The sequence below is a fragment of the Callorhinus ursinus genome, unplaced genomic scaffold (assembly GCF_003265705.2).
Source record: "Callorhinus ursinus isolate GAN/ISIS: 27379988/994484 unplaced genomic scaffold, GSC_fseal_2.0 scaffold12, whole genome shotgun sequence".
NCBI classification, from domain to species: domain Eukaryota; kingdom Metazoa; phylum Chordata; class Mammalia; order Carnivora; family Otariidae; genus Callorhinus; species Callorhinus ursinus.
Genome location: NW_027397074.1, coordinates 62,104,736 through 62,129,227, shown reverse-complemented (window position 1 = coordinate 62,129,227; position 24,492 = coordinate 62,104,736). Strand labels below are relative to the sequence as shown.

At 37.5% G+C, this 24,492-nt stretch overlaps 1 protein-coding gene and 1 long non-coding RNA gene across 6 annotated transcripts in view; one reads left to right on the top strand and one right to left on the bottom strand.

Annotated features, from left to right (window-relative positions):
- Positions 1-24,492, bottom strand: part of CPED1 (cadherin like and PC-esterase domain containing 1) — a 268,162-nt gene that overhangs the window by 178,422 nt on the left and 65,248 nt on the right. For all 5 annotated transcript variants that reach the window (XR_012380298.1, XR_012380299.1, XM_025865766.2 and 2 more), the window contains one exon: positions 21,588-21,663. Coding sequence is in view for 3 of the 5 variants with exons in the window: in XM_025865766.2 (XP_025721551.1) it covers positions 21,588-21,663 (76 nt within the window). In the remaining 2 variants the exon portion in view is untranslated. The remainder of the gene's footprint in view (positions 1-21,587; positions 21,664-24,492) is intronic.
- LOC141373898 (uncharacterized) lies at positions 1,699-17,795 on the top strand. Its single transcript, XR_012380300.1, has 4 exons — positions 1,699-1,753; positions 2,059-2,176; positions 6,904-6,962; positions 13,891-17,795. It is a non-coding gene; the product is annotated as an uncharacterized lncRNA (long non-coding RNA).

The following is a 24,492-nucleotide window of genomic DNA, read 5'->3' as shown; positions in this document are numbered from 1 at the left end:
ATTTCAGACCTACACTTGAATTTAAATGGTATAATATGAGGATATATGTGCTCCAAACACATCAATTCCTTAATACATTTTTACTTTCATTTTATGCAAGTGGTGTTATTAATACATAATTCTAACCTTAAGCCAAGCAACTCAAAATTCCTTTCTCAAGATTTGACATTATTGTGTTACTACCTATGTGGATTTGACACCAATAGTCTATTCTCTATAGTTTCAGAATATCTTTCTTATGTTACCATATAAGGGTGCATCAAACCACAAATACAAATATCATAGTATGTCCGTATAGTAATTTTTTGGGGAAAAGAATAACTTCCATTTTGTGTTGTAAGAAATAAGTTGCAGTCCATGTCCTGATGTAAATGGAGATACAATCTGACCCATAAAAATTACCAGATCAGTGACACACCAATGTGCTTGAAAGAAGTAGTCATTGTATAAAGTTTCCACCAGCTAACCAATCAATCAATCAAATGCTTGTTGAGCACTCAGTAAATGCAAGCCATAAATGTTCTCCTTTCTGTTCTTTTTTCAGTGGAAGTGTCAAAGTCATGCAATTGTACAAAAACAATTTTCCCCATGGACTGCTCTAAGTTTTGACCATGACAACATAAGAACCTTGAATTCTGTTCATTTTCCTTGGTAATCAAAGCTATGTCTAGGCTACTACTTCAATTTTCTTTCCCCTACGATTTCACTGCAACGATCAAACAGCATGAAAGATTGTTTTATTACTTTATGGCAGCTTAATTTTGCCTTGATATTTTTCTGCATGAATTTTCCAAGGAAAAAGAAAGGGAAAAAAATGCTTGACTAGTTCAGCAAGACCAAAGATGAATAATTCAGTATAAATTAATGAGCATCATTAATAACAATTTGAAACACAACCTCCAACAAATATTAATACATAGAGTGCAACAAATATGATAATAGAATAGCTGTCTAAACCCACCCATTGTGAAAAGAAGTTAATCACTTTATTAATATTAAACTTTTTTTCTCAGAATCATTTTCTGGAGTAAACCATGAAATATTATTGATATAATTTACATCAGAATAATTAATGACTTACTAAAAATTTGTGATTCCAAATTCTTTTTGAGTATATTGAAGTCAATCCTAATTTAAATGTAAGACACAAACACTGGGGGTCATTGCCCCTATTTTAAATGAAACCATGCATTAACCTATTTCTCTTTCAAAGGCAACTTCACAGACCAACTCAATCTTCCATTTTTACCCTATGTTTTTGGTATAATAAAATGTGCATGGTATTATTGTCAATCTGCTTCTCCACTTCTATACTATTTATAAGTAAATGTATTAAATGTGAACCAAGTACATATTTAGAAGATCAATATTTTCATAATATCTGACTCCGTGATTGAGACAAGAATATAGAATACACAGAGACTACAGCCAGTTGCCAAAGTGAAATTTAATGAGAGCCAGAGATCCAAATGCCAGAAATAGGTCAGTAACATGGAAATATGTCAGAGAAGATTTTTGGTTAGGACACTGAACAAACATATTTTTATGGAACCATTTTATCCTCAAGTTCTTTCCCCTCTCCAACTGACTGGTGATATAATTGGAGTCTGTGGAGGTCAGGCTTGGCTGAGCGGCATCATAATACAAGAGCCCACTCCTAATATAGATGAGGACACAAAGGGCAAGTGTCAGAAGCCAGGCAGAACCCGATAAGAATTTTTGAAATGGTGTCTCAGTTTTCAACCTTAGCTAGGTAAGATGATCATTAGCCAGGTACATTTGACCTATTTTATATCTTGTAAATAACTAAAGAATTAACCAATTAATTGAGCCAAAAGGGGAGGAGCCTTCACATCTGAAGTGTTGAATAATTTTTGGTCTTTAAAAATGTTAATTAAGTGATTCAAATTTTGAGTTTTTCTTTTCCTATTCTTGTCTAGATTTTAAACTCTGAAGTTAAGCTGCCTTTTCTCCCTGTAGAACTTAGGTCAGGACATTAAATTCAAATGACTATTTTCTATAAGGATATTCTGCTTCCTTTTTTTTTTTTTTAAGTAGGCTCCACGTCCAGCATGGATCCCAGTGTGGGGCTTGAACTCACAACTCCAAGATCAAGACCTGAGCAGAGATCAAGAGTTGGATGCTTAACTAATGTAGCCACCCAGGTGCCCCAAAGGTATTCTTCATATTTTCTTTATACATCTCTTATCTTTTGTATTGCCAAATTGCTTTCAGTATATATGTGCATGTGGGTATATATATATGCATGTATATATATATAAATTATATAACTTGTATATATTTAATTTATATATATAACTACATATATGAATTATTTTTCAGATTTAATACAATCTAACTCAGCTTTAGTTCTGACATCAGCATTTTATCTCAATTAACCTCACTTGTCTGCATGTCCCTGAATAGCAATCCCAGACTGAACATCCAGTTCTAAACTGCCACTTAGATGCCTTAAAATAGGTGGACGGTGGATAACAAGTCATTTATATCTTGTTTTTTCTTACCAAATACATCGAATGCCTTAGGGAGAATGACTGTGTGGCACCCAATAACGTTGTCATTTTCAATAAACTAAAAATGGGTAGTCGCTGCTTTAAAAAAATCCTGTGAGCTCTGGCATCAGTCAAGGGTTCAAAGTCATGAGTTAACAAATCCAACTCTCAGCTATAGTTTGACTCAATGGAAGCTGAATTTAAAAACCTGGGTTGTTGGGGTACCTGGCTAGTTCAGTTAGTGGAGCATGTGACTCTTGATCTCAGGGTTGTGGGTTCAAGGTGTAGAGATTACTTAAAAGCAAAATCTTTCAATAAAACAAACAGACAAAAAACTTGGATGGTTAAGTAGTGGAAAAAAATTCAAGCTACCTTTAAGTCAAATGGGGAAAATATTGGGTAACTGAAAAAATGATCAGAGCACAGGTATTCCCCTCTTCCTTTCCGATCTATGAAAGAATGATACATACTTATGTGGGAACCATGTCTTTGTTATGTTGTTTGGAGTAATGGAAAGAAATAAATTTATTTATTAAATTTATATAAATGAGTTAGAGAGAGGAGAGTGGATATAGAAACCAATTAGGAGAGAGGTTGTACAGGTGGTGTTTTAGTGAGCTAGAGGGAGTTGCCCAGTGAGAGATGAGGGTTATAAAAGTAGAATTTGGCAGAAATTTCACTGCGTGTTGAGTAAGGCTAATTTCCCCCCTTACTGTCATTTTGTACCCACCTCTCCTCTCCTCAAAACAAAAAGAGAAAACTTAAAAAACCTAAACTACTCCACAAGGCTTTTGGAGTCAGCACTATTTTTGTTGGAGGGAGTGTTTTTTTGTTTGTTTGCTTAACTCTACTTAATGCTCAACATTCTATCAAAAGGGCCATTTTTACCTAGGTCTCTGCTATTAGTGACTCAGTCCCCTATGCCCGACGTCAGGCTCCTTTACCCAAGATGGCTGCTGGGGCACTCTACTGTGAGGGAAGGGAGGCCACTGACAGCCCAGCAAAATCAGATTTAGAGAAGAAGACATGAAATTTCCAATAGGAGAAAAGTTGAATCAAGAGTTGTTCATTCAATTTCACGAACCTAGTGAAAAATGACAAAAGTTCCTGGCTCCCATTAACGATCCAATGATATGCAATTCAGGTTTTCAGCAAAATGTTTCAAAACTCCTCACCTAGTTTCCAACTTGCCACTACCCCTGATTACTCAGAGAATTTCACTCTTGACTCAATGTTTTCTTCAGTCCCCCAAATCTGGCTTTTATTTGCCAAGTCACTTAAAATATTCACTGTATCCATTATTTCTAGGAGCTTGAGTTGACATTAGAGTACATGTTTCTGACTAGAAATTTTTAAGATTGACATAAGACTCTATGTTTTTTGGTTGCTTTTCAGTTTTGCTATTCCCTGTGAGCCATATTCTATATAATAAGGACTTTCACCCACAAATGGCATAAAATGTTGTTTCCATAGCTTGTAAACAGGAAAATATCCTATTAAAACTTCCTATAGGTAAAATTAGTCTTAATTAAAAACTCAGAGTACATCTGGTATATTGCTCATTTTGCTTTCGGCACAACACATGTGTAGATTTACCAATAAATCACGTAACTGGAAAATTTTAAATATCATGTTGTGGGTGGTATCTTTGCTTTTTATATCCTGCTATGAATATAGTTTAAAGTTCTTTCCCTTAAATGACACCGGTTCTTCTAAAATTGGCTGTTGACTGCCCTACTACCCAGGACTGAGAGAGATGGAATCTAGAAACAGAAACATTACAAAATACTGAACTGAAAAAGATAAATTAGGCCAAAGATCAGTTTACTTAACCATGTAATCTTTCTTCTTTTCTTCTCAATTCTGTATTTAGATTCAAGGTAAACTTTCTGCTTCTGCAATATTTGGAACACAAGGACATAAATAAAACAAAGTTATAGCTTTATAGTTGAGGGATAAATACACGTGTATTTCCATACTCTGTTCAAGAGAAATATTTCAGGTCCAGTTGTGACATTGTTAGAACTCAACAATGCTAAAAGCCACCATCACAGCCCCCAAAACTGGGAAAAGAAGGAAAAGACACCTCCTTTTGTTGTTGTTGCTCTTTTAAACCCTATAGTTAATGGGAGATGACAGGACTGTTACCTGGTTATTATTTACTACTGTAGTGGAATTTTAGTATGAAACTAATCAGTGTTCAACTAGGAGTCCACCATGCCTGGCCTTGACTGGAAGAACGGTAGGTGAAGCCTAATAGTAAGGAATCTATACTAAAGAGAAAAGAGGGAGCTGGCCAGGTAAGTCCAAGGATAATGGGACAAGAAAGAGAAGGACAGGGCGCCTGGGTGGCTCAGTTATTAAGCATCTGCCTTCAGCTCAGGTCATGATCCCAGGGTCCTGGGATCCATCCCCACATCAGGAAGCCCGCTTCTCCCTCTGCCACTCCCCCTGCTTGTGTTCCTTCTTTCGCTGTGTCTGTCAAATAAATATAATCTTAGAAAGAAAGAAAGAAAGAAAGAAAGAAAGAAAGAAAGAAAGAAAGAAAAGAAAGAAAGAAAGAAAAGAAAGAAAGAAAGAAAGAAAGAAAGAAAGAAAGAAAGAAAAGAAAAGAAAGAAAGAAAGAAAAAGAAAGAAAGAAAGAAAGAGAGAGGAAGAAGAAGAGAAGGGCAGCTTCTTGGGCACTGCTCCTATATACCATAGCTTGTCTTCCACTGCAGGATTTGGTCAGAGCAAAAACAATACTAAGGCAAATTTTTTTCCAATTATCCATGAGAGGTTGAGAGTATAACATTACATGCAATTAAAAAAAAAGAATTATAAAGAAGGATTTTAACTACTGATTTTACTACTAACTCAATTGAGTTTTGACTTACTCAGGTTTCTGAGAATACAAAGGGCCTTCCAGCCCATTGGCAAAACAGTGAGTGTTACAATGGGACGTGGCACCAATGGTTTCAGCAGCAGCCATGAGAGAAACAAGCACAGCATGAACCTTGGTATCCCCGACACCGGGCTTAGCACCTTAGCACAGACAATGGCAGGCACAGTGGCAGCAGCCTCTGCCACATGGGGCACCACTGACAGCACCTGTGGTGGGCATGACCAGCGGTGTACATCGGCAGCAGACAAACACAGGGCAGCAGAGCAGAAGCGCAGTAAATGGTGGCCACGGTATCCAGGAATGAGAGGATTGCATTCATGAGCACACAGGATAAACCCTCGAAGACAAAGAGGGTATTTGAGGGCATCATAATGATTAAGGATGCTACTGAAATTTAATGGATAACATTTAATGAAATTTGATGAAATGGATTAAAGGTCATAATTTAATAAATGTGAGATGTCTGCTTTGTTTAGGATAAAGAATATGTTTATTTGGAAGGCACTGGTAAGGCGTAAAGTCCAGCACCTATTTGAATAACTAAGCATCCATTCTCATTGGCCAGTGCACATACAACAGTGTTATCATGTTGACCATCACTCTGTGTACAACAACAAATTCTCCCTCATCCCGCATCACTTTTGATTGTCTCTCTGAACATTGATGTGGGTAAAACACCTGATGGTGATTATTTGAACCTAGAGCTTGACTCCATTTTATATAGACTCTAAGCATTTTGCCCAGTTTTAATATACACTGAATTTTGCAGGAGTGCAATTCCGTGGTTAAGCAAGAGAAGACTTGTTTTGTTTGTGACTTTCTCAAGTTATTTGCCGTTTTGGAAAGGCACATCACCAATAGCCATGTGACCCTTGGGATCTTAGTGTCCTTATGCTACAACTGCACCAATCTGAATTTGTATCTGTCACATTTATGGTGATTCAAAATATAAGTGGAGGATTTGACAATTTCATGACCCTTTATGGTGTCATTGTGCCTCAAATTTACATATTAGACTATAAATTGTTATATTATAAAGCCTTTCCTTTTATTTGTCATTTATACTAAAGTTTGGCCATTATACTGGCTTGTTGAAATTGTGTGTATAGGTAAGTTAGAGATATTTACCTTCCAGACCAACCAGAGGTCAACAAATATATTTGCTATTAAAAAAGAATGGGGTTCTGATAGGAACAAAAAGATGACCCAAAAGTGATTGGCAGCTGGGTTTTGAGATTGAAGGAGCCTGAAGATAGCGAGTATAAGTGGAGGCAAAGACATATTTTTGTGACTATTTTAAGATCCTAGTTTTATTCCCACATTTTCTGAAAAACCCGCATCTTACCAAACTAGAAAAAAGTAGCAGTTAGTAATCATCAACTAATATTTATGAAAATACTTATTAAAGCAACAATCATAATGCTTAACATTTGTGGGTTGCTCATCTGTGCAAGGTATTGTTCTCGGTACTTTAAATGTATTAACTCATCCTATCCTCTTACCCAGTCCTAGGAGACAGAGCCATTATTGTCCCTACATGGCAGACAGCAAACTGAAGCACAAAGGTAAGAAACTTGCCCAAGGACACTGGACTATTAAGTGCCCAGGATGGAATTCACACATATGCAGTCTGGCTCAGTCTGAACGTAGTCACTATTCAACAGCAGATGTGCAATCAGGTCAAAGCAATTACTTTTTCTGAAAACTACATTCAAGAACCATTAATTCCACAGAAATCATATATTTCCCACAAAGCATAATTTCGTTCTACTTACATTTATTAATCCAAGCCCCAGATTGGTGTTTGGCTGCACAATCAAGGGAATTCTAAATACCCTCCTGTGAAGATCGGAAAAGCAGCTTCAAAAAGCCAGGACAACTAATTCTTGGCCCTTCTAAGTGGCCCAAGATGGTTCCTAGAATCCCAAAGGCCCAGACCTGAGCCTGGTGGCTATGCCCACACTTAAATCATCCCTAACCCCAGGCATAGGGCTGCACTATGAGGTTCATGGTGGTAAATTTTTACTCTGCCTAGAAAGATTGTAGATGGTTTGGGGAGCTGAGCCTAGAGTGGGCACATCAGAAAAGAGGTAACAGAAGAAACGTCAAGAGGACTCTCAAGAGGGAATGACAGTAAGTGCCGAGGACCCAAGTTTCTCACTACCCAGGGCTGGCAATTTCCATCTGCTATTGAGTTCCCTATTTAAGGACTAAGACAACAAAACAAACAATATTTTGCCTGTGCAAATTCATGTAACATCTGCTTATATGTAAATATTATGATAAATAAGAAATTAAAAGGGTTATTTTAGTTGATGAAAGAATAATCATTATCATCATAAAATGGGTAAACAAGTTCAATTTCTCATTAGGCCCAGGTATTAGCTTTCTTAAATAGCCCCTTTCTTATTTTCTCATATTATAAAACAAGCTTAAAATACAGTATAGTGGCTCAAGTTTTTTAAAAGGGGTATAATATAGTACTTTGGATATAGATCTGCTTCTTTCTAGTTATGTTTCCCAGAGGTTCTTGGCACTTCCATTTCTGTATCTAAAGGAGTTATGACAGTATCTGCCCCACAGATGGTTACAGAGACATAAGAAAATGTAAAGTGCTTGACAGTGTCTGACATATAATAAAAATTTAATGTTACCTCCTGTTCTTGTTTTAGGGTAATTTATATATAAAATAATTCTGTGCCATAAACCAAGAAGCCCTACTATAATTATCTACAAAACAAACCAAAACTTAGTACTTATTTTCTGATGACTTTCTATATTCAATCTCTCACACTAGGTAATTCTTACCTACGCCTTTCAATCTCAGAATGCCTCCAAAAAGAACAATATATGTTATTGTGACACTTTTATGTCAAAATGGAAAATTGAAAGCCTCATTTAATTTTCCTTTCCAAGTCAATTCATGGACATCCTGAGTAATATAGAAATAATGCCTTACATATTACTTTCATAGATTTACAATATGTATTCTTTTATAAGGCATTTTCATGACAAATCTGAGAATAGAATGGTCAGTATAATTGTTTCTATTTCACATGCCTAGAAAAGAAGCACAAATGGACTAAGTACTTCTCCCAGAGTCACAAACTACAGTTAGCAGTTGGGTGGAACTGGAATTCGGGTCTTCTCACACTTGGACCATAGGATTCCTGACTTCTGCCTTCATTCAGTAGAAGGCTAGAATTCTTACCAGTACATGCTTTCTTACAGATGCTCAGAAATGGGTGAGGCAAAATGGGCCTTCAAAAGGCCCTCTCAGTGAATGCGAACGAATTACCTACTTTTGTCCTCTTTGGGGTAAGCTGACCCTTTGATATGCTACACATTTTCTCGTGAAATGACTAACACTGGGGCTGTACTGTTGCTATGACTCTATGAGGTCGTTAGTTAAAATGACTCAGAAGAAAAGAAAGTTACATTATTTTACCAATAGATGGTGCTAAGAGAAATTTAAAGAAAATGGTCTCAAAAGTTCCCGGTGTAATGAATCAGAGGATTTGAATGGGGTTTACTATATAATAGAGTCTATGCTTCTTTCCCAGACAGAAGCACACCCAGCCCATCATCAAAGAGTAAAACAGCTTACAAAAACTACCCCATTCACTCACTTAATTATAGTTCTGCCAAGATATGTATCCTTTCCAGTCACAACTTCAACTCCAAATGAAGGTTTCTAAGATTCTATTTAGGAAAATAAACGTATTTGACTTCGTATATAGCTTGCTGCAACTCTCATTTTGGGTCTTTATCAATATATTTTCAACAGGATGTGTCAGATTGGAAGACATTAAATGCTTGTTAAAATGTATTGGTCCTAATAAATTGTATTATTAATTATTATGGTTACAATGAGAAATTCAAGAGACTGGTCAAAACAAGAAGCATCTTCCCATGAATAATGTGTTCTTTAATATACCCTTTATGAAGCTGTGTGCATTAAAGTTAATGCATCACTTTACTGGCTTTTATTTCTGAATGTTGATGATATCTTGCAAATCAAAAGTCAGCTCATGGTTCTAGACTTCCATGAAAATGAATGAACACAGATATGAGCAGAGCAAAATTACTAACAATGTTTTTCTTTCATAACACTTGCAATTTTGTTGTTCGGTATCTATTTCTACCACCAAAAGGAGACTGGAAGAGAGATTATTTTGAAGTTCCACACATTATATTCTCCAACACCAAACACACACACACACATTTTTCCTGATAGATTTAATTAATATAAAAATCAAATATATATGTTAACATATTTATATTTATATTCACTTATCTAGATAGATTTAAAAATGTAGAGATAAATGAATCAAAATTATAGTATAGTTCTCCTTTGCTTATTGAGTTTACTCACAAATCAAGTATGTAACTGTCAGGATGAATTTTCACCACTTCAGCAGCTAAATCCTTGAACCTGATTTTTTTTCTGCAACCTTCTTAATCCACCTCATGTAATCCCCAAATAGCACAGCCCCTGATCTCTTAAAAATAAAAAGTTTGGCTACTTCTGTAAGAACTTTTTTGTCTATTTTGAAGCAAGTTATGTTTTTCAGGCATCTTATTAAGACTTCAGATTCACCGCTAATATTTCTGTTACAAATACAGTGGCTCAGGAAGAACTGAGGTGGGGAAAATATCAAAATCACTGCTTGGGTAATGTAATTGTTGAGGAAAATGACAACAAACATAGTATAGTTTATTTTAGCAGACTACATACTAAGTCATGGAATGTGTGTATACATAACAAGATATAAAACTACTGATTAATAAATTCAGATTGGGATGACAGAATAACCAAATCCATGAAGTATAAATATAGTTTACTGAGTTTTCATTATGTAATGCAAAAAACCCCCAGTTTTATTGTTTGAAGTTCTTCAAAACTTAACGAGTTTTTTGGTATTGTTTAGATGCAATGCTAGTGGCCTATTTTATCATCAAAATAAGTAAATAGGGGCCTGCCATAGAGATTTAGACAACAAAAGGGATTATCACTCTTACCACCTCTTCCTTTATGATCCATTGAAAATCTGAATTAATAATCAGAATTATACATATTATAAGTGTGCTATGCAATGTTGCCTCTGGTATGTAACAGTATTTGGCAGAAGATAACAAACTCCAAGTGAAATAGAGATACCTATATGGTGGCATGAAGTACAGAGGTCGCAAACCAGTAGAGATTTACCAAACTTGCCCTACCAAAGAGTAGAGGGATCCCTCAGCTGTTGGTCTTTAGCAAAACTTCAGAGAAGTCAACGAGCTGCCAAATGTTTACTGAAAAATGGATATGCTGTCCCTTTCAAACTGGCCTAGTGCCAAATGTGCAAAGTGTAAAACCATGAGTGACACAGAGCAAAGGACAATTTTGGGTCAGTGATCTCGGTCCAGCTCCTCCCAAAGAGAAGATGACAAAGTGAGTCTCCTAAAGTTCACCCTCATCCACATATCCCAGTGCCACTGGCCACCACTGCCCTTCCCCTCCATCTTGCCAGTGGCCAGGCACGAAGCCCTATTAGGCACACTGACAAGCTTGTTTCTTACTTTTTAAGAAATGCCAAGTGGAAGGAAGAATTCTGTAGGTGCCAACTAACAAACTATATACTAAACAGCAGATATTTTCCCCCCATGTTCAAGGAAATGGGGCAAGGCTATGCTATCAGTTTCTAAAAACCTCCATTTGATTTTGGCTGTGATTAGTTAACTTAGAGATTTATATCTCACAGGCAGAGTGGTAAATTTTATGGTTAGGTCAGACTGTGTAGGTGATTGTCCATTTGCATGATTCGGGAATTTCCATGAGATTCTGACTGGTCTGCAATGGTGTCTAAAATTCTTACCAAGAGAATTATTCATTTGGGTTGAAGTATGTCCTGTGGGGGGAAAAAGTACATTTGAGACAGGAGAGCAGAGCAGCACTAATTAATTTATTAAATCACTTGGCTCTGGAGAGCAGAGAGAAGGTCTGAGAACATGTGAGAACTGGGCTTTGAGGCATGAAATTAGAACTAAGCAGGGTGCAGAAAGACAAAGCCACATACAGGCTAGCAGAAGGGCACTTGGGTACCCAATGGACAGGATCTGGCTCTGAGTGCTGTAGAGAAGAAAGATCATTATTCTCTCACTTCAAAATTATTTGCATTAGGGACAGGGATGTGGATTTGTTCTACCTAAAGAATTCAGTGGGCTTTATCATGACCAATCAAGTTGTTTTTGTCTGTCCAATATCTCTTTCTTCCCTTGGGGATCTGTTCTCCTCTCTGCATATGGATCCGGTGAACAGCCAATCACAGCTCCCTGACTCCTCCACCCATCTCTGGCTGTTACGAGTTGAATTTTGTCCCCTCGAAATTCATATGTTGAAGTCCTAAGCCCCAGTACCTCGGAATGTGACTGTATTTGGAAAAAAGGTCTTTAAAAGAGGTGATCAAGTTCAAATGAGGTCCTTAGGGTAAAGGCAGGAAGAGGGGAGGACAGTTAAGTGTGCTGTTGAAGGGACAGCGGAAGGAGGAGCTTGGCTTGAGCAGAGTCAGGTTGAGGGAATAATGGGAGACCTGGCAGGAGCATAGACTGCCTCAGCCCTTGGGGGCCTTGAATACCACGCTGAGGAGCTGGGCAGAGTGAGGTCATTAAGAAAGCAGGATCCAGACTCATAGTGCCTATGTGCATATACCACTTGTTAGATGTGTGATCCTGAGAAATGTACCTAATTTCTCTACACTTGAGTAAAAGAGAAATAATAGTATCTCCTTTATGGAGACATTGTGAGTATTGAATGAATTAATAAATGTATGTTTATGGGACACCTGCATGGCTCAGTTGGTTAAGCGTCTGCCTTCGGCTCAGGTCATGATCTCAGGGTCCTGGGGTAGAGTCCCACATCGGGCTCCCTGCTCAGCGGGGAGTCTGCTTCTCCCTCTCCCTCTGCCTGCCACTCCTCCCTGCTTGTGCTCTCTCTCTGACAAATAAATAAATAAAATCTTTAAAAAAAATATATGTATATTTATATGTAAGAATATATTTTTAAGACAAAGCATTGTTAATATACATTTTTTTCTTTCAATTTTTTTATTGTTATGTTAATCACCATACATTACATCATTAGTTTTTGATGTAGTGTTCCATGATTCATTGTTTGTGCATAACACCCAGTGCTCCACGCAGAACGTGCCCTCTTTAATACCCATCACCAGGATAACCCATCCCCCCACCCCCCCTCCCCTCTAGAACCCTCAGTTTGTTTTTCAGTCCATCGTCTCTCATGGTTCGTCTCCCCCTCCAACTTCTCCCCTTCCTTCTTCCCCTCCTGCTATCTTCTTTTTTTTTTCTTAACATATATTGCATTATTTGTTTCAGAGGTACAGATCTGTGATTCAACAGTCTTGCACAATTCACAGCGCTCACCATAGCACATGCCCTCCCCAATGTCTATCACCCAGCCACCCCATCCCTCCCACCCCACCCCCACTCCAGCAACCCTCAGTTTGTTTCCCGAGATTAAGAATTCCTCATATCAGTGAGGTCATGTGATACATGTCTTTCTCTGATTGACTTATTTCCCTCAGCATAACACCCTCCGGTTCCATCCACGTCGTTGCAAATGGCAAGATCTCATTCCTTTTGATGGCTGCATAATTTAACATACATTTTATATGTGGATATTGTATACATAAGCAAACATAAAATAATATAAAGTAGATTATGTATAGCATGTACAGGGATTACTCTTCTTGCTTTTATTTTTAACTCAACGATATAGACATCCTTCTGTGCCAATAAATGTAGATTTCCATCATTTTAAATGTCTTTGTAGTTTTCCACTGATAAATATGCCGTAATTTGTTCACACTTGAAGTGTCTATTACTCTAGTATGTAAAAATTGTATATTAATAGGGAAGGTATGAAAAACTATGTAATTGCACTCCATTTACATTTTTCTTTCTTTTTGTTTATCTGTATTTTCTAATCTTTTCATAATGAATGTATCTTACTAATGTCACAAAGGCATAATGAAAGGAAAAGGTAAAAGGTATTTAAAAAAATGCATGTTTGATTATTCTAAAAATTTTATTTCTGTTTTCATTAACTTCCCTCTCATTAGTGGCCAAAAACCTGAACAGGATACAGGAAGGAAAGAGAAGAACATTTCTAACTTTCTACTTGGACAAATAGAATCATGACCGTATTTTCTGCACCCACTGACTGCTATTAACTCTCTCTATTCTAAAGTTCCTTATCTAAAGCCATGATTCCCAGACTGAACTCTTGCTGGGGTCAGATAGGTGTCAGGAAGTTGCTTCTAGGACCCACCAAGAGGATGAAAATACAAGAGTAAAGGAAAGGATGAAGAGAGTAGGATCCTACCCATTATCAATCAAAGCAGTTCCATTTCTTTTTTAAATAGGGTTTCTGGGGTTAATCCATGTAACATTCACTGCAATCTAGATAAATGCTCTTTCTTTCTGATTTAGGTTTTCTGGCCATATCTCAGACACCCTGGCTTTCACAGGATCCACCGAGAAAAAGTGCTGAAGCACAATAGTCAGCAAGAAGTATTGGATTTCCTCTGCTCTGAATGTAGAACCATTAAGATGAAGAAAACTACCCAGAGAGTTAATCTGTAAGAAGTACTAAAACAGTACTGGGTAGGAAAGAGAAAGAATCTTCACTACTATCTTCCTACTCCATCCTTCTGGCAGTCAGCACTCAGCTTCTCCTCTAAAGAAATGGTGAACAAATATTTAAAGATCTTTGAGTTGAAGTGGTAGAAAAATAGGAGTCTATCTAAGGGAAGTATATGTCCATGTCTGGCCTGCATGAATGATCAATCAACTGTGCGAGAAAATGTTAACCTTGTTCTTTTAGAAAGCGCTAAGGTCATGAGTCTTTTGGTTGCAATGGTAATCACCTAGAAGTTGAAACTACCTTATGTAAATTATTGGTATCTTTCTGCCTTGCATATATGTAATAGTATATCAGTTCTCTAGTACTTTCATAAGTGCAAATACCTTCTTACTTAAAATGGGTAATTCTGTCTTAGAGGAATGCGACAGTATTTTCAAATTTGCCTGCCCCTGTCCTTTGCCCTCAAAGTATCAACTCAACGTTCAGCTTGCAATAGGTAAATAGATGAATCCGTCCAAGCTTTGCCAAGACCCTATGATGCTGGGTAGGACTCTCCTTCCACAACTCTGATCACTTCCATTAACATCCTCTCCGGTCTTTCATTTAAAAATACTAGATTGGCTGTTATGTACCAGGAACTACAACCGTGCACCGAACTTGAGAAGTGAAAATTAAGGTCTCAGGGAGACTCAGTCCTTGTGGGAGGAGAAACACAGACAAATACACCTAAGATACCATGTGACTTGGCTATAATGGAGGTTGTCACAGGTACAATAGGAACACAGAGGAAAGAAAGTGTCAATCTCCAAAAATTGACTTCACTTGGAAAGTACTCTTGAGTAACAAAATACACAAAAATGTTCCTAGTCATTATTTCTGCATTGGTGAATTCAGGATATTGATTTTCTTCTTTATACTTTCTTCATTTTAAAAACAATATGCTCAGTTTGGAAGGAATGTGTCCTTGTCTCACCACTTGACTTTTCTGGGACCTACAGCTCAATGACAGATTAAGCTCCATGCCTGGTATCTAACTTGTTTAGCTCAAATGATGGCTGGCTAAAACTGCAGCAGGCATTCTTTTACAAACCCCATCACACCCTCAGCACATTCTGCTTATACCCTGACCAAGGAGGGAGATGGTCTTCTCTATCTACAGAGAATTGAACAGAGCATTAAGAACTACAACTTACTTCCATCAGCCTTAGGAGGCATGGAAGTTCCTCCCATATCTATAACGCAAGTGCTAGGCATAGTTCTTCATTTTTTTTTGTTTGTGTTCTCATACGTATTTTAGAGAGAAATTAGGATAGGCTGCTTCAAGGGGCCACAAGCCAGCTGTGGTGGTGGTGGTGGTTGGGTTGACAACTGCAAAGTAGTATGATTTTTCTTTCCATTTTAGCAAGTGAGGAAGACATCCTCAGGATAAAAACAAACAAAAAACAGCAAACTCATAGGATTTCCTCCAGTGTCTGTTGTGTAGAAGCAGCAGAGTCAGGTTGTAGGATTTTTCTATAATTGGTGGCTTAAGGGCTGGTGTGGAAGAAAAATACAAATGTTGCCAAGTGCTTGTAGGGAAATATTTCAAGTGGCAGACTAAGTGGTCCAGGCTTGGTAAGAAAGGAATTATGACCAAAAATGGCTGACAGAGAAAGTAGCAGAATTAAGAGCTCTAAATGTGTCATTTGAAGTTCCAGCTTCTGGCATTGAAGAAGTGAAAATGCCATAAAGACTGATTATAAAGTCATGAATTAGTAAGCTTTCAAAGATGGGGTAGTGCTGTGTGGTGCAAAGTACCAAGCAAGTCTACCAAAGTTGGATGTGAAGTTGATGAAAAATGAAGGTCATGGATTTGATGACATCAAAGAGCTGTGAGATTAGGAGGATGAAAGGTCATCAGTGTGGGCATCAAAACCAACAGGATTGATGGCAGATTTTAAGTGGAGAGGAAGTAGTGAACCTGAGTGACAATTTCCTTATGGAATATCATGAATGATCTGGATGTTGGTAGATGACAGTGAGAAAGAGTAGTGAAGAGACGCTGATGATCCCTCCCAACTGCAGAGATTAAGCTTTTAACAGAAACCCAGTGTCATTATTCTCAGGGGTTAATAAAGTTACTGTTTTGTAGGGAAAATGAAGGCTGGAGTTACCAAGGGTTTAGGAAAGGGTTTAGGAAAATTCTGAGGGGAAGGAATATAGAGAAGTATAGGGATAAGGAGGTGGCAGAAGAAGGACCACTGGGTGGGATCTGAATCTCAGTGGTAACTGAATTTTACAGGGATGAGAAACATGAGAGAATTTTCCCTAAGTTTCTCATATTACAACATTGCTGAGGTACATCTGGGTGATGCCATGTGGTACTGCCTTGTACTTTCCCACGTCTTCACCTCCTCTTCTCTTCTTGGAGACCAAATGGCTTATGTTAAAGAGTCTATAAATTTGATGTCAGGCCAAATCTGAAAATGTGTAGGTTATCTGACCTCTCAAGCTTCTGAATTTGCTATGAATTTATTTAAGTCACATCCCAGGTCCCTGACAACATTTGGGTGTGTGACTTCTGTTCTAAAATCTAACTTTTCATCAAGTCAGAGCATCAGAGAGCTGGACCTCACTGTTTTGTCCCCAGGCAGACTGCTATGAGGAGGTCAAATAAACTTGCTTTATTTATGAAAGGGATGGGGGAAAGATAACTCTGGCTGGAGTCTCAGTAATGGAGTGGATTTTTCTGGACAAGAAAGGAAGGGGGAAGAGTATGAGAGAATGTTGGCTTGAACTAGACTGGTCATGGTAGAGATAAAGTAGATGGATCCAAGTAGCTTTGGAAGTGGATGGCTTGCCGATGAACTGAATGAAAATCTGAATGTACTTCCAGAAATTCTACCAATTAGAAATTCATTGGGTTTGAAAGCTTCTTTTATAAAAATGCAAATACATCTAAGAGGCTTACGACTGGCGTGAGGGTGTAATTTAGTCTGAATTAGTTCCATCAGCTTATTTTCTGCTATCACCTAGCTGAAGTCAGTCATACTAAAGAGATGAGTTTTATTTGGGGAAAGAATGTTTTGCATAAAGGATATAATCATGGGTGGGACAGGAAGTGGAAATCTTTGGAAAGACAGAAACATGAAGGAACACACAGGAGACACAGAGAGGGGATGTCAGCATTTGAGAGGACAAAGAACAAGCAAGCTGGCCTTCTCTGAAAGTTTGCCTGATTGCCTTGTAGAGACAAGTCCCCAGTCCTTAACAATGGCTTGTAGACTTGTTTGAAGGCGAATATAGCAGAGGGGATGAAAAAAAAAATGAAACCACAAAAGTCCTCAAATGGTATTAGGCATTGGCAATTTCCCATATTGCTTTGTTTAAATCCAAGCTAAGCTACCCAATTCCTTGACAGTATTTCGCTGACATCATATGACAAATAGGAATTTTTAGACCTGAAATATTAAAAACAATCATCAGTGCCATGTGAATAAATAACTTATTGATCAATGCTTAAGAATAATTTCAATTATGTTATTTTAAACATATGTTTTATGCTTGATAGGAAACATCTCTAATTTTTTAAAGTCCAGTCTTCTTTAGATACAACAAAAGATTATTTTTTTATTGTTTTCCTTTTTCTTCATGTATCCACATTTTATTATAAAAATGAGGATACAGATCCTAAAGCGTTCAAAATGCTACCTATGCATCGAGTCTGGGTACATTTCAAGCTTCACGTGAAAGCCATTGCTGAGAGCTAAGATAAAACTACTGGAAAGAATGAGTAATGCCCCCAAATTTGGCACACTTCTAACCAGGGCTTGTTGGATGATGATACTGCATAAAAAAGAACAAAAACAACTACTCACAACCCAAGTAAAACCATTCTCTGATGTCTTGTTTTATATTTATATATCAAATATGGGAAAGAAATCTTTTTTACCTAAAAAACAAAGTTACTAAAAGGCAACAAAAACCATTAGCCGGAATTTGGGCCAACTAAAGTTATGAAACTTTTTTTTTCAAAAGGCAAAGCATTAAATGGCAAGGTAAAAATAAATCTCTGTGCTAGCCAGTAAAAATTCCATGGATTTGTGCCTTTCAAAGTGAGTCACAAGTCTAATGGCAGGTACATTCAGCTTGGTGATGGAACGGAACAGACTGTGTTAATCTCACATGCTGTCTTCAAACACTCCTCTACCTCTGGCCCAAACTCTGTCCTGCTACACACGCACGGTCCCAACCACTTTTCCAGTATGGTCCACCCTCCACTCTTAGTATTGCTGTCTCCACCCACTGCTTAAGATAAAGCCTGGGACAGCATGTCCACATGAAAAAAATGCACAGTGGAATCATGGAATCTCAACATTATTAATCCTTGCCAAACTTTGCATGTTTATAGACAAGGGGACTGAAGCACCACTAGGCTTTAAATCTTGCTCAGAATTATACATTGATTAAGCTTCAGAGCTAGAACTTGTCAGGTATTCTTCTCTGAAACTATTGGGAGACACATCTCCAGGCATCTTTCACATTTCTGTACATTTTGCAAACAGAGCCACTGACAATCTTTGTTCCGAACTATCTTTTCAAAGATATTTATATAGCAGATAGCCTTGAAAAATAGAGATGGTGTCTTGCTCTGGAGCAAAGAGAAGGTTTTGTCCAGTATAACAAAAATAATGTCTCTCTCCAGAGCAAAGGGCAGGCATGCTCACTGCCCATTATAAAACATTCTAACTCCCTAAGCTCAGAGCTCGTCTACTGAAACGCAAACCACTAAGTATACAAGTGTCATCTAGCCCACTTCACATCACCCTGTGGGAACCGGGATTCAGTGAACCAGTGCAAATGCTGGTAGTCTGCCTACCACTATTGCTGTAAATAATAGAGCTGTTTGTCTCTGACCCAGGAGTCTCATGTCTTCTGCCTGTGCCCTGGGAAACAGTGGCAGGCAGACTTGTGAGCTTAGAAATAGGGTGAAATCTCAAACCCTTCACAGTTTTTGCCAGAAACATAAAATCATAGTGATAATCAATCATATAAAGAGAAAAAATATTAAATTTTGTGAGTCCTGTTGCTTGATGTTTTGAATCTAGGATGACATTGTTGGAGCGCTATGTGTTAGGTATTATATATATATATATTTTTTTTTTTAATTTTTGTTAAGATTTTATTTATTTATTTGACAGAGAAAGATACAGCAAGGGAGGGAACACAAGCAGGGGGAGTGGGAGAGGGAGAAGCGGGCTTCCCAAAGAGCAGGGAGCCCTATTCGGGGCTCAATCTCTGGACCCTGGGATCATGACCTGAGCTGAAGGCAGATGCTTAATGACTGAGCCACCCAGGCACCCCAGGTATAATATATAATATGCTTTATTTTTCAAATCCAGTTATACATACACACACACACACACACACACACACATATAGGATCTACTATGTTTTTAAAATTTAACTTATGAAATGGGTTTCATTAGCCTTACTTTATAGATTAAAAAAGCAAACAGAAAAACTAACCACTTCTGAATCACAGAGCTAATAGGTGGCAGAGCTAAAATCCCTGGTTTCAAAAATTTGTGTCTTATCTACCTCCAAATGAAACACAGCCTAAAATGGCACAGTCCATTTGGCTTTAAATAAAATGGTTCAATTATAAAGTAGTTTGCTTAGTTTTATTATCTTACCTCTTTAATAATAGTATATATTTAGGTACTAACATGTTGCTATCTAATCTGTAGTCAATATTAAATATTCAATATTCACAACAAATAGAATGTTTTTAATCTTGTGAATACTGAGTTTGTACCACATAGTATATATTCGTAGCAATAGTCTACAACAAAATCTATTGTATACAAAGCTTAAATCAGAAAATAATCCTGTGACCCTATATGCTGTCCTCTAAAGCTATACATCTAAGAAAATTATTTTTAGCTAGAGACAAATAACATGATAGTTATTTTAATAACTTTAAATTTAAATAAAATTATTTATTTAAAAGGCAATATATTCCATGAAATTATCCTGTTAGTCACAGAGCTAAATAGAAAATTAAAACACTAGACAGAGTGGAGGAAGGACTACATTATGTCTAGAACCTATAGATGTTCTTGAGGAAAAAATAATATTTAAAACAAAAGAAGACAGTTAAAAGCTTCTTAATGGCAGATAAGCAAAATATAAAATATGAGCTTATGTAAGAGTTGTTTGGGGAATTTTTTAAAGTGGTAACCCATTTCTGGATATCAATGAGCTTTTATTCCTATGATTCTACATGTTTTGCTAACTCCAAACCTAAAGAAACTTAAGGTTTTGAATCAATCATTTTGAAATGTAAGTAGCAACAAAGAAAAACATACTTTAAAAATATGCAGGCTCTGTTCAAAATGGAAACAAATTCTTTTCTTCAAATTGCCTAAAGTAAAGGATCCCTAGATACTTACTAATAATATATTAATGGAAATAATTATTTTACTTGTATCTCACAAAAACATATTTTTTTTATAAAATAAAAAACTACCCAGCTAGAAGTTTACAGAAACAAAATGAAACAAAACTGAGAGATTATGGAGTTAGTTACAATTGCCATAGAAAAATAATAACTATAAAGCCAAGTTTAGACAGCTATTTTTTAATTTTAGATGAATACCTTAAATTGAAAGTTGAGTTGTTGATTCATTCTTACTTTATTTTAATCCTTGAGAAATGACAGTAGAAGACTGTAGTCTTTACGATGGGATGTACCAATGTGGTATATGTTTTGTGTGAAGCAGAAACTCCATGGAAAACCCTATGGGACATGAGGTTTCTGATCCCACTAGGACACAAATTAAATTTTTAAAAATAGAATTGAAGCTCGGCAGATCTAAATTGTAATTATATACTGAAATACTTTCTAGGGCCATAAGCTGTTTAACATTTAATGGATTTTAAACAAGAAATTTGAGGAACCCTTTCACTCATGGGTTTTAAGTAAGCTATAATTTGATCTCTGAAGACTCACAGACCATCTGATTTTTTTTTCACTTTGGGAATCAATGAGAAAATGAGATGTTAATTTTTGCCCCAAATTTCTAATGTTGTCAAGACATGGAATTTACTCATTCAGTAGCCTGTCTGAAACACACAGGCAAATTGAGGGAATTTCAAAAAGCAGAAACAAATTTGTTAAAATCAGAATTACTTTATCATGAAGAAATACATTTTTTTAAAACCTTGTTTTATATAATTAAGAAGTATTTTAATAATTATAATAATTGCTTCTAAAATAAAACAGCAATAATTTTCAAGACAAATACAAAAGAAGAAAGGAATATTCACCCAGAAAGTTAGAAGGCAAAACTGAAAGAAAGAATACCAATATTATGCTTGTATTCCTTTTTATCAGGATCTCCCTATGGGCAAAACCTTATGGATTCTGGGAGATTTGTGATAGTGGAATGATAGACCGAGGAACTAAATAATAAGGATCTGAGATCTCATTATTCGGTATCTGCTGAAGCAGCCTACATATCTCACATGTTTATGCATAAGGAAGCAAACTAAAGATTACCTGGAAATCTTCTAATTATTTGACATAATCCTTCTTTTCTGCAAAGCTGATGCTGTATATCTGGTAATATGTTTACCTGAAAGGAATGAAAAGATTCTAGTGAGTTAGGTATTCATAAATGTTAAAGCAAAGGAAATGCAAAAATCCATAGGGTAAAGTGGTGAACTATTGTCTACCCTGGCTATACCCTACCTTCAAATCTCTGCAAGTCAACATTCAAATCCAGAACAGTAAAGTGGTTTATTTGATAATATAAAACAAAAACTTGCCCTTAGAAATTTTTAAAATATTTGGGAATACTTCTGAAAACCTTGATATATTTCAAAGCCATGATAAGTGCTAAAACTAAAAGGAAATACTTATGTCCTTATGGCAAATACAGTAATACAAATAACTTGATAGTTACCAATTATGCTTTGGCAGAAAATAGCACTAAACGGGGGGGGGAGGAAAAGATGGCAGAGGAGTAGGGGACCCTATTCCAACCGGTCCCCTGAATTGAGCTGGATATCTACTAGACCACTCTGAACACCCACAAAATCAGCCTGAGATGTAAGAAGATATATCTGGATCTCTATAAACAGAATATCACAGGTGGTTGGTTTTGAGGTATGAAGTGGGGGGCCATGATTCTGTGGGCAGATATTGGAAGATAATTGGAAGGGGGAGGGAGCCTTTGGGATCCTGCACCGCTGGTTCACAAAAGCTTCCCATGTTGGGGACAGGGCCCAGACTCACAGACCGGTAGCAGTGAAAAAGGACTTTAGGGCAGCCCCTGGGGCTGAAACCCGGAGCTGCGGGGGCACATGTGTGAACTGGAGGTGGCTGGCAGTTTTAAAGAACAAAGGTCTGAGACATGCCCTGACCTGGAGGCGAGGACTGGGAGTGCTGCTGAGAGGTGCATAACCCAGGATGCTGCAGTTTTTAGCAGCACAGACAGAAATGGAGATAGTGTGGCCTGGAGAGCTCACTGAAGAACAGACTGTGATCTCTCTGCTCTGAGGCAGAGGGCTGGAAACAGTCTCTTTTGCTCTGACTCTTGGAAGAGACACGAAAAGCCACCAGGGAAAGCCGCCAGAGAACAAAAGCCCCCCAAAACCAGTTTTCACTGAGCCCATTCCCCCCCCCCACACACAGGGGGCAAGGCAACTCTGCCCAAACAGGGTTGCCTAAGTAACAGTGCTGCAGAACCCTCCCTCAGAAGACAGGCTGGGAGAACAAGAGGCCGGCAACCCTAAGGTCCCTATAAAACAGGTGCATCTTGCTTGGGTTGTGGTCAATAATTTGGATTCTGTACATTCCCTCAACCACCCCTCAACAGAATGACTAGGATGAGAAACCCCCAAAATAGTCAAAACTCAGAGACTGTGACTTCTGCCACAGATTTACAAATGGATACAGAGATAGATAACCAAGATGTCGGAAATGGACTTCAGGGTAGCAGTTTTGAAGACAATGGCTAGAATGGAGAAATTGATTAACGGCAACATAGCGTCTCTAAGGGCAGAAATGAAAGCTGAACTGGCAGAACTTAAAAATGCTATCAATAAGATCCAATCTAATCTAGATACTCTAACAGCTAGGATAAACGAGGCAGAAGAATGAATTAGTGATCTAGAAGACCAATTGATAGAAAAGAAGGAAAAAGAGGAGGCCTGGAGAAACACCTCAAAATCCATGAAAACAGAATTAGAGAAATAAGTGACACCATGGAACTTTCCAATGTCAGAATTATTGGGATCCCTGAGGGGGTGGAGAGAGGACTAGAAGATATATTTGAGCAAATTGTAGCTGAGAACTTCCCTAATCTGGGGAATGAGACAAACCTTCATGTCCTAGAGGCAGAGAGGACCCCTCCCAAGATCAAGGAAAACAGAACAACGCCCCAACAAATAATAGTAAAACTCGCAAATCTTAGAACCATCTTAAGGGCAGTTAGGGGGTTAGAGATTCCTTACGTACAGAGGGAGGAACATCAGAATAACATCAGACCTATCCACAGAGACCTGGCAAGCCAGAAAGGGCTGGCAAGACATATTCAGGGTACTAAATGAGAAGAACATGCAGCCAAGAATACTTTATCTGGCAAGGCTGTCATTTAGAATGGATGGAGAATTGCAGAGCTTCCAAGACCGGCAGAAACTGAAAGAATATGTGACCACTAAGCTGGCCCTGCAAGAAATATTAAGGGGGGTTGTATAAAAGGAGAAAGACCCCAAGAGTGATAGAGAACAGAAATTTACAGAGACAATCTATAGAGAAAAGGACTTCACAGGCAACATGGTGACAATAAAGTCATATCTTTCAATAATCACTCTCAACATGAATGGCCTAAATGCTCCCATAAAATGGCACAGGGTTGCAGATTGGATAAAAAGACTGACCCATCCAAATGCTGTCTATAAGAGACTCATTTTGAACCTAAAGATACATCCAGACTGAAAGTGAAAGGATAGAGATCCATCTTCCATGCCAACAGACCTCAGAAGAAAGCTGGGGTAGCAATTCTTATATCAGACAAATTAGATTTTAAGCTAAAGACTGTAGTTAGAGACACAGAAGGACACTTTATCATTCTTAAAGGGTCTATCCAATAAGAAGATCTAACAATTGTAAATATCTATGCCCCCAACATGGGAGCAGCCAACTATATAAGCCAACTGTTAACCAAAATAAAGAGTCATATTGATAATAATAAGTTAATTGTAGGAGACCTCAATACTCCATTCTCAGCAATAGGCAGATCATCTAAATAGAAAATCAACAAAGAAACAAGAGCTTTGAATGACACACTGGACCAGATGGACCTCATAGATATATACAGAACATTCCACCCTAAAACAACAGAATACTCATTCTTCTCGAGCGCACATGGAACTTTCTCCAGAATAGACCACATACTGGG